This window comes from Corythoichthys intestinalis, unplaced genomic scaffold (genome assembly GCF_030265065.1).
Source record: "Corythoichthys intestinalis isolate RoL2023-P3 unplaced genomic scaffold, ASM3026506v1 HiC_scaffold_23, whole genome shotgun sequence".
Taxonomy (NCBI): Eukaryota; Metazoa; Chordata; class Actinopteri; order Syngnathiformes; family Syngnathidae; genus Corythoichthys; species Corythoichthys intestinalis.
The window spans coordinates 11,475,437-11,486,750 of record NW_026651592.1 but is presented as its reverse complement, the minus strand read 5'-3'; the positions used below and the strand labels follow the sequence as shown (position 1 = coordinate 11,486,750).

The 11,314-nt window shown below is 37.6% G+C and overlaps 1 protein-coding gene across 1 annotated transcript in view; it reads right to left on the bottom strand.

The window, feature by feature from the left end:
• Positions 1 to 7,257: 7,257 nt before the first annotated feature.
• LOC130911185 (polypeptide N-acetylgalactosaminyltransferase 17-like) overlaps positions 7,258 to 11,314 on the bottom strand; it is a 28,017-nt gene continuing 23,960 nt past the window's right edge. Inside the window, exon 12 of the mRNA XM_057828982.1 lies at positions 7,258 to 7,735. Coding sequence (XP_057684965.1) covers positions 7,598 to 7,735 — 138 coding nt within the window. The 3' untranslated portion in view covers positions 7,258 to 7,597. The remainder of the gene's footprint in view (positions 7,736 to 11,314) is intronic.

The following is an 11,314-nucleotide window of genomic DNA, read 5'->3' as shown; positions in this document are numbered from 1 at the left end:
GGCAGCTTTAAACCTCTCATCATATATTGGGCACATTCGTTTCAATTGCTCTTTAAGTCTCCTTAGGCAGAGGGTTCACTTACTTATTTTTTCCTTTTCTGTCATTGTTTGCATGCTGTCCTCATTAAAAAATGAAAACCTATAAATATTTGGGGGTTTTAGTTAAAGCAGATACTGTTTTTACATCTGTGTGATTTTGACAAAGATCAGATCACATTTAATGGTGATTTTATGCAGAAATGTGAGAAATTCCAAAAGGTTCAGATACTTATTCATACCACTGTACAATTTTAAACGCACGTGTAAAATAATTCATTCCAGTAACAGACTCATTCATTACAATAATAAAGAAGGCAGCGGGCTCGTCCACTTTACCCAACGCTGCTCTCACAGCAGCATCGTAATTATTCTGAAAGACCAATATTGCAAAACTTGTACAGGAAACCACACTTTTCATGTCATTTTTATTTTACACCTTCCACAAGGGAACTTCTTATTTTAGAAAGCAGCCTTGCAGGAGTGTTTGCATGCCTCCATTCCTGGGCTGGAAAAGAACACCAGTGTGTCTCTGGAGTAGCATGGACACTCGCAACACAATATATTAACCAAGCACACACATACACTTTGCATGTGCAACACGTGTAGACTTGGAATTGTTATATTTAACAATGCTCAGTGTGTAAATACTGAACATGTGCAAGATCATGCAATAAATCTTTGTTTTTCAAACCTACTGTGTACTTCTGCTATCCTTACCTCACTGTGGTTGAGTAGGTAGGTAGGCGAGAATGGGGTTGGTTTCATCAGGGTTACCTTAAAGTCCCTATAACAGGATAAAAAAAGTCTCTCTCTCTCTCTCTCTCTCTCTCTCTCTCTCTCTCTCTCGCTCTCTCTCTCTCTCTCTCTCTCTATATATATATATATATACAGTGCTGCTCGAAAGTTTGTGAACCCCACAACGATGGTCAGATTTTTTGTAAAAAAAAACTAAAATAACCTTATTAAATGTTAAGTTATACCCAAATCCACAATACTGACATTCCAAATAATGGACTGAAACAAAAGAAATAGTTATATTGTCATTCTTTATTTAACAAAAGTGGTTGATTTAAGAAAAACTCAGATATCATGTGTGCAAAAGTATGTGAACCCCTTCAGTTAATAGGATATTGCGCCTCCTTTTGCAGAGATTACCTCAACCAAACGGTTTCTGTAGTGACTAATCAGCCTCTCACATCTACTTTGGGGGATTTTTGCCCATTCTTCCTTGCAGAACGCAGTCAGTTGAGAGAGGTTTGATGGGCGTCTGGCATGAACTGCTCGCTTCAGGTCCCGCCACAGCATTTCAATGGGATTTAGGTCAGGACTTTGACTGGGCCAGTCCAGAACACGAATCTTCTTCTTTTTCAGCCATTCCTTGGTTGTATTGCTGGAATGCTTTGGATCATTATCATGTTGCATGATCCACCTTCTGCCAAGCTTTAACTTCAAAACAGATGGCGTCAGGTTATGTTCTAGGATTTGACAATATTCCTCAGAATTCATGATTCCCTGGACTATGTGGAGTTGTCCAGGTCCTGAGGATGAAAAGCAAGCCCAGATCTTGACATTCCCACCTCCATGCTTCACTGTTGGGAGAAGGTTCTTTTGGTGGTATGCAGTGTTGACTTTTCGCCAGACATGGCGGTTTTGGTTGTGACCAAACAGTTCAATTTTGCACCTACATCAGTTGATGAAAACTCTTTTTAATTTAGTCTCGACAACACAACTGTTAAAAAAACAAAAAAAAACTACTGAATTGATTGATTAGGAAATCAGGTTGAAATAATAGAAAATTCCAAAATGTTGAGGGGGTTCCCAAACTTTTGAGCAGCACTGTATATATATATATATATATATATATTAGGGCTGTCAAAATTATCGCGTTAACGGGCGTTAATTAATTTTTTAAAATTAATCACGTTAAAATATTTGACGCAATTAATGCAGATGCCCCGCTCAGACAAATTTACTGTCCAGTGAAACGCTCACTTGTTAATTGTGTTTTATGGAGTTTTGCCGCCCTCTGCTGGCGCTTGGGTGCGACTGATTTTATAGGCTTCAGCACCCATGAGCATTGTGTAAGTAATTATTGACATCAACAATGGCGGGCTACTAGTTTATTTTTTGATTGAAAATTTTACAAATTGTATTAAAACGAAAACATTAAGAGGGGGTTTTAATATAAAATTTCTATAACTTGTACTAACATTTTTCTTTTAAGAACTACAAGTCTTTCTATCCATGGATCACTTTAACAGAATGTTAATAATGTTAATGCCATCTTGTTGATTTATGTATATATCCATCTTGTGTCGTTCCATTCCAACAATAATTTACAGAAAAATATGGCATATTTTATAGATGGTTTGAATTGCGATTAATTACGATTAATTATTTTTTTAAGCTGTAATTAACTCGATTTAAATTTTAATCGTTTGACAGCCCTAATATATATATATATATATATATGTATATATGTATATGTGTGTATATATATGTGTGTATATGTATATATATATATATATATATATATATATATATATATATATATATATATATATATATATATATATACACACACACACACACATATAATATGTACAGTTGTGGTCAAAAGTTTACATACACTTGTGAAGAACATAATGTCATGGCTCTCTTGAGTTTCCAGTTATTTCTACAACTCTGACTTTTCTCCGATACAGTGATTGTAACAGATACTTCTTTGTCACAAAAAACATTCATGAAGTTTGGTTCTTTTATGACTTTATTATGGGTTAACAGAAAAAGTGATCAAATCTGCTGGGTCAAAAATGTACATACAGCAACACGAATTAGTAATTTCTTGTGCGTGATTGTTGACTTGAACAATCATTGACTTGAACAAGTCAGGAAAGTCACTTGGAGCCATTTCAAATCAGCTGCAGGTCCCAAGAGCAACAGTGCAAACAATTGTTTGTAAGTATAAAGTGCATGGCACTGTTTTGTCACTGCCACGATCAGGAAGAAAACGTAAGCTATCACCTGCTGCTGAGAGAAAATTGGTCAGGAGGGTGAAGATTCAACCGAGAATCACCAAAAAGCAGATCTGCCAAGAATTAGAAGCTGCTGGAACACAGGTGTCAGTGTCCACAGTCAAGCGTGTTTTGCTTCTCCATGGACTGAGAGGCTGCCGTGCAAGAAGGAAGCCCTTGCTCCAAAAGCGGCGCCTTAAGGCTCGACTGAAGTTTGCTGCTGATCACATGGACAAAGATAAGACCTTCTGGAGGAAGGTTCTGTGGTCAGACGAAACAAAAATCGAGCTGTTTGGCCACAATGCCCAGCAATATGTTTGGAGGAGAAAAGGTGAGGCCTTTAACCCCATGTACACCATGCCTACCGTCAAGCACGGTGGTGATAGTATTATGCTGTGGGGCTGTTTTGCTGCCAATGGAACTGGTGCTTTACAGAGAGTAAATGGGATAATGAAGAAGGAGGATTACCTTCAAATTCTTCAAGATAACCTCACGTCATCAGCCCGAAGATTGGGTCTTGGGCGCAGTTGGGTGTTCCAACAGGACAATGACCCCAAAAACACATCAAAAGTGGTAATGGAATGGCTAAATCAGGCTAGAACTAAGGTTTTCGAATGGCCTTCCCAAAGTCCCATTGAGAACTTGTGGACAATGCTGAAGAAACAAGTCCATGTCAGAAAGCCATCAAATTTAACTGAACTGCACCAATTCTGTCAAGAGGAGTGGTCAAAGATTCAACCAGAAGCTTGCCAAAATCTTGTGGATGGCTACCAAAAGCGCCAAATTGAAGTGAAAACGGCCAAGGGACATGTTACCAAATATTAGCGCTGCTGTATGTATGTTTTTGACCCAGCAGATTTGATCACTTTTTTCTGTCCACCCATAATAAAGTCATAAAAGAACCAAACTTCATGAATGTTTTTTGTGACAAAGAAGTATCTGTTCCAATCACTCTATCAGAGAAAAAAGTTATAGAAATAACTGGAAACTCAACAGAGCCATGACATTATGTTCTTCACAAGTGTATGTAAACTTTTGACCACAACTGTATATACGTTCACTTATATCCTGGTCATCTCCTGGGGGCTAAGCCCCCCTAATTCTTCAAAGCTAGTGACGCCCCTGATTTGGACATGAAAAAGGTGTACGAACCAATTTTAGTTGGCGTAATTCTTATAAATTCAATTTTGATTATTCACAACACTGCCCTCTGGTGGTCGAGTTATAGCAAGTATGACAACCAACTCAATTTTCCCCTACTAGTAAAAGCATACCTGACAAGTTGTACGGTTTCGGCGTAATTTGTACAAGTGAGCACTGATTTTTAAATGTGTACGCCGTACGTTCAAAATGTGTAGGTTTTTCGTTCATTACGTTTTTTTTTCTCCGTTCGGATTTTGTCACCGTTTCAGCAACGAGACAATGTGCGTTACGATGGTGGTTGAATGACGCGAGAAAAGTCAGAGACACGGAGAGAGAACAGTGTTTGTTGTGACGCTGTAGCAAGCGCGATGCTAGGCTAGGTGGCTCCAATATTTCCTGACTGTAGCAGACAGCCTACAATTTACGCCTAGATATCACATGCATATAGAACTACATGCGAAATGACAGACACCGCGGCATTCGTAAACAGCCGCCATTTTAAAGCAGAAGACTTCTCAGAAAGGCTCTGTTGTAGTGAACCTTCCAAGCGAACCTAAGTAACTTTTTATCTAAAATACTCCTAAATCGGCAAAATCTTGACTTGAATCTATCTTTAAATGATGAAACCATTTTAAAACGTTCACATATCGAAAGTAGACCGAAGGGAACTAATGCAAAGACGGTAGCAATTTTAACAACTTTAACAGTTGATTCACAACATTAAATGACTTTCAAATAAAGCAAAGGTTACTATGTTTTTTGTTTTTGAAAAAATGAAAAAAAAAACATGAAAGGTAACACCAGTTACTATGCCAAGTAACTAATTACTCTTACATTCAGGTAACTGAGTTACTAACTCAATTACTTTTTGGGAGAAGTAATTTGTAAGTGTAATTAATTACTTATGCAGAATGCAGAATGAAAAGTGACGAAAGAGGAGATTTTATTCTGCCAATTTGTTGCCGAACACAATTTGCCTGCAACTATTGCTGATCCCTTCTCAGAATTAGCAAAAGAAATGTTCCCTGACTCAAAGATTGCATCGGTAAGTTAATTTTATCAATTGAGCTTTTTCATTTATAATTGGACACGCTAACAAACTACTTTCAAGTCAAACTGAATTGCGAGCTGAAGTGCCAGGTAGTGCAGCCATCAAATGATATGATAGAAATTGCCACAAGTGCTACATACAATTATAACAAAAGTCACTGTTAAATTTTAGTAACCACGATGTAGCTGAAGATATTGATTGTTCTTTGATTGCACCAGGTTATATGTTACAATATTACCAATGAATTCACATTTTAAAAATTGAGTTTTATTTTTGTTTCATATTGCACGCTATATACAGTGGGGCAAATAAGTATTTAGTCAACCACTAATTGTGCAAGTTCTCCCACTTGAAAATATTAGAGAGGCCTGTAATTGTCAACATGGGTAAAACTCAACCATGAGAGACAGAATGTGGAAAAAAACCCTGAAAATCACATTGTTTGATTTTTAAAGAATTTATTTGCAAATCATGGTGGAAAATAAGTATTTGGTCAATACCAAAAGCTCATCTCAATGCTTTGTATGTACCGTTTGTTGGCAATAACGGAGGCTAAACGCTTTCTGTAACTCTTCACAAGCTTTTCACACACTGTTGCTGGTATTTTGGCCCATTCCTCCATGCAGATCTCCACTAGAGCAGTGATGTTTTGGGGCTGTTGTTGGGCAACACAGACTTTCAACTCCCTCCACAGATTTTCTATGGGGTTGAGATCTAGAGACTGGCTAGGGCATTCCGGGACCTTGAAATGCTTCTTACGGAGCCACTTCTTTGTTGCCCTGGCTGTGTGTTTGGGATCATTGTCATGCTGAAAGACCCAGCCACGTTTCATCTTCAATGCCCTTGCTGATGGAAGGAGATTTTCACTCAAAATCTCTCGATACATGGCCCCATTTATTCTTTCTTTTACACAGATCAGTCGTCCTGGTCCCTTTGCAGAAAAACAGCCCCAAAGCATGATGTCACCACCCCATGCTTCACAGTGGGTATGGTGTTCTTCGGATGCAATTCAGTATTCTTTCTCCTCCAAACACCAGAACCTGTGTTTCTACCTAAAAGTTCTATTTTGGTGTCATCTGACCATAACACATTCTCCCAGTCCTCTTCTGGATCATCCAAATGCTCTCTAGCGAAACGCAGACTTACCTGGAAGTGTACTGGCTTCAACAGGGGTACACGTCTGGCAGTGCAGGATTTGAGTCCCTGGCGGCGCATTGTGTTACTGATAGTAGCCTTTGTTACTGTGGTCTCAGCTCTCTGTAGGTCATTCACTAGGTCCCCCTGTGTGGTTCTGGGATTTTTGCTCACCGTTCTTGTTATCATTTTGACGCCACAGGGTGAGATCTTGCATGGAGCCCCAGATCGAGGGAGATTATCAGTGGTCTTCTTGTATGTCTTCCATGTTCTAATAATTGCTCCCACAGATGTTTTTTTTACACCAAGTGTTTTACCTATCGCAGATTCAGTCTTCCCAGCCTGGTGCAGGTCTACAATTTTGTCTCTGGTGTCCTTCGACAGCTCTTTGGTCATGGCCATTGTGGAGTTTGGAGTGTGACTGACTGAGATTGTGGACAGGTGTCTTTTATACCGAAAATGAGTTAAAACAGGTGCTATTAATACACTTAACGACTGGAGCCTCGTTAGAAGAAGTTAGACCTCTTTGACAGCCAGAAATCTTGCTTGTTTACTTATTTTCCACTCTAATTTGGAAATAAATTCTTTAAAAATCAAACAATGTGATTTTCAGTTTTTTTCCGTCACTCTAACGCTCATGGTTGAGGTTTACCCATGTTGATAATTACAGGCCTCTCTAATCTTTTCAAGTAGGAGAACTTGCACAATTCGTTGTTGACTAAATACTTATTTGCCAAACTGTACAACGTTGTAAGATTGGTCACCAATTTGTAAGGGCATACGTCACTATTTCTAAGATTGCCAACAGCCTCGGGTTGACAGGTATGTAAAAGGACCTAAATGATGGGGTTATATTGCTGCCCTAGTGAGTAAATGTTCAAGTGGCTTCAAGAAGCACTCTGTTTATTGGAAGACAGTCTTGATTGGCACAAGAAATGACAGCATTTGACATCATAATACAATCGTTCATCTTAATACGTTTTTCTCCAAAATAGTGAAAAAAACTCCGCAAGCCTTCCCACTTCAAATGGATTGGACATCTATCCCAGTCAATGGCAGTCAACAAGTTCAATGTATTTTTTTTGTAAAATCACAAAAACAGGGGTATGTAGACTTTTACTATACCCGTGCTTCACAAAGGTCCTCCAGGTTCGGGATTTTCACAGTTGGCCCCGCTTGGGTGAAAGGCACAGGCGGGTGAGCACCGCCTTGACTGTTACGCCAGGGTTACCGTGTTTTTAATGGTCCACCGCTGACCGGAGCATGTCTGCATTACCACCTGGTGGCCGAAGTACACGTTGGCCGGCACCACCTCCAGACAGCGACCCGTCGCTGAGTTGACCAGGGAATCGCCCTAGGGTGGAAACTTGGAAGATGACTTTCAAGTAAACCCCCAGCAAGAGAGTGACAAAATCAAAGTAATCAATACATAATTTACTGAAAGCCTGCCATTGATGGTGATAAATGTTAGCTTTTATTCATAGACTTCATTAACTATTGACGTGACACTTCGTCATTCTTTGCTTAACGCCTTATCAGAGTGGGCCGAGCTTCATTTAGTAATAGCCGAAGACGGCACACACTCATGTCGGATTTAACCTTTTTTTTTTTAAGAACTACAAAAGCTGTACCGCATACAAACGGGAAGGACTGTCTCTGGAGTGATTTGTTCGAGGATTCAAGGTAAATGCTATATTTTTCGTACCATGCATGCGTGATTGAAGCAGTTATTCGCAGGAATTTTGTTCTTTGTTTACACATGGAGGCGGCTAATTTTCGTAACTGACTAGCCTCATAAATGGCAATATTTACACAAAATAAATGCTACCTGCACGGTTTTTTGCTTTTAACCAAGTTTACATCAGGCGGCCACTACTTACATTCACTAACAGACTAGCAATGTACTTCGACATATTTACGTAAAATAAATGCTTACTGCACGTTTTTTTGCTTTTAACCAAGAATCGAGAATGTTTTACGTCCATATCCATAAAGAATTTAGGGATTTTAGTGTCTATTCACAAGAATTTTTGCCAGAAAAGCTGTTTACGCCAGGCAGCCGCTAGCATCATTAGCTAAAAGAGTAGCATTGTACTTTGACAATATACGTAAAATAAAGGCTAACTGGACGGTGTCTTTGCTTTAAACCAAGAATCGAGACTATTTTACGTCCATATTTATAAAGAATTCTGGGATTTAAGCATTTATTCACAAGAATTTTCGCTAGAAAATGTTAACGCCAGGCGGCCGCTAGCCTCATTCGCTAACGAGTAGCATTGTACTTCGACAATATACGTAAAATAAATGCTAACTGCACGGTTTCTTTGCTTTTAACCATGAATCGAGACTGGTTTACGTCCATATCTATGAAAAATTCTGGGATTTAAGCATTCATTCACAAGAATTTTCGCTAGAAAAGCTCTGTTTATGTCAGGCGGCCGCTACCTACATTCACTAACAGACAAGCAATGTACTTCAACATATTTACGTAAAATAAATGCTTACTGCACGTTTTTTTGCTTTTAACCAAGAACCGAGACTGTTTTACGTCCATATCTATAAAGAATTCGGGGATTTAAGCATTTATTCAAAATAATTTTTGGCAGAAAAGCTCTGTTTACGCCAGGTGGCCGCTAGCCTCATTCGCTAAGAGAGTAGCATTGTAATTCGACAATATAAGTAAAATAAATGCTAACTGCATGGTTTCTTTGCTTTTAACCAAGAATCGAGCTTGTTTTACGTCCATATCTATGAAGAATTCAGGGATTTAAGCATTTATTCACTAGAATTTTCGCTAGTTAAGCTCTGTTTACGTCAGGCGGCCGCTAGCCTCATTCGCTAACAGTATATAGTGTGTAATGATTATAAAGGGCTATTGTATTCTATAATAAGTTGTGATTGTTTATAGAATTTATTAATAATCTATTTACATATGGTTTATAATTGATTCTGCATGTTTTCGTCAAGTACGTATTAAGTTTCTGATGTTAATTGAGTGATTTGTTAGCTGTTGAAAACTTGCAGTCAATAATATAAAAATTAAGTTGCTATTTTGGTCAAAAACTTATATGTTAAATATTGCTAATGATCCTGAAAATATTGGTGATTATCTCTGCATTTGGTCATTTGTGTGCATCTAGTGTAAAGTCAGAGACTTTTATAGCCATCCTAAGTTGTGTTATACTTGTATAAAAAATATTTCATCTGGATTTTATAAGGGAACGACTTTGAATTTTTTGAGGCCGCTGCTCATGGAGACTCATATATGGCTGAGGTAGGTGCCTGTTTTGGTTTTAGGTCGGTAGCAGCTTTGGTTTTGAAAATATTTGAATTTGAAGTGATTGAAAATAGGCCCTCTACAAATCGGCCCCGTTACCTGTGTCATGTCAAGTATTATGAAGTCTATGAATAGCATTTGTTTAGGCTGCAACAACTAAGTGATTAAATTGATTAAAATCTTAACAAATTAGTTGCCAATGAACTTGATTGATCATTGATTTTTTTTCCCGGCAGCTATGAGCTATGAGTGTCATGTTAATAGGTTATGAAGTCAATGCTTTTTCAAAAATGTATTTTACTTTTTACTTATTTAAACTTTAATTGATTGTAGCATTTATTATCTACAGGTAGTTCCCAGGTTATGAACGAGTTCCGTTCCTACGCTGGTGAAGTAACCCAAATTTTCGCGTAAATCGGTATTAACCCTTTAAGTACCCCTAAATCTCAGAATAACTATCCCAAAACTCCAAAAGTATTATATTTTGTTTAATGATAGAGGATACACTGCCCTCTGGTGGTAGCGTTGGGCCTGGCAGGATGGGAGCTGCCCGAGTCCGATCGTCGAGAGCCCATATCCAATTTGTTTTCCATGTCAACCTCCTTTAACACACCTGAAGGTGTGTTGGAGATGGGAGACATGGAAAACAAGCTGGATAGGGGCTCTCGAGGACCAGACTTGGGCACTCCCTGACTGGACTGTCGACATGTATGACTGAGAAGCAGATTCAAACATGTGACACGGATAAACGATAGCTGCGCTCTAGTTTGGCCCACATAAGGATGTAAGTTGTTTCAGCTAATATATTTTTGTGTATACATTTGTAATTAATTTTACAGCTGCAGTGTATGGAGTTATGTGTGAGCAATTTGCTATGAAAAATGTAAATATGTTAGCACTTGTAACGTTTCACCTATCTGACGTTTGTTCGGCAAATTAGGCTAATTCAAGCTATTAAATTTACATATTGATCAGACTAGATGGACGTTTGAACACCAATTTTTTTGCGTACATATGTGTGTTACAGCTTCACAAATTCATCTTTAGTTAGGACAGAACACGTCATATTAATAAAATAAAGCAAAAAATAAGATACTGTGAGGTATAATAAGGTACTGGTTATGCGACAAAAAAAAACAAAAAAAAAACTAGTGGAGACAAATTGGGGGACAAGACTCTGGGGGCGTAAAGTCGAAATCGCGTAAGTCGAGTAGTCGTAACCCGGGGACTACCTGTATTTCAATTTTTATTAAATTATTTTTTAAAATATAATTAAATTAAATTAAATATTTAGTTAATATTTTGTTTCCATTTTCAATTGTTCTAATTATGTATTAATTTATGCAACATGTAATTATTTCAAACTTTATATGTTTTAGTTTTTTTGTTTTTTAATTTTAAAATTATTTTTTAAATTCAATTTATTAAAATTGAAAAAAGTACTTATTTCACTTGAGTATAAACAAAATGAATAATTAGACATTAAAATCAACAAAAAATAAAATAAATAAAAACAGATAGACATAAATTACCACAGAAACAAACAAATGCCCCCCCCCCCCCCAAAAAAAGATGTTAATATGTATAAATATCTAAATGAATCAATCAATACCAGAAAAAAAACAAAAAATATTTAATGATAATTTAAATTATTTA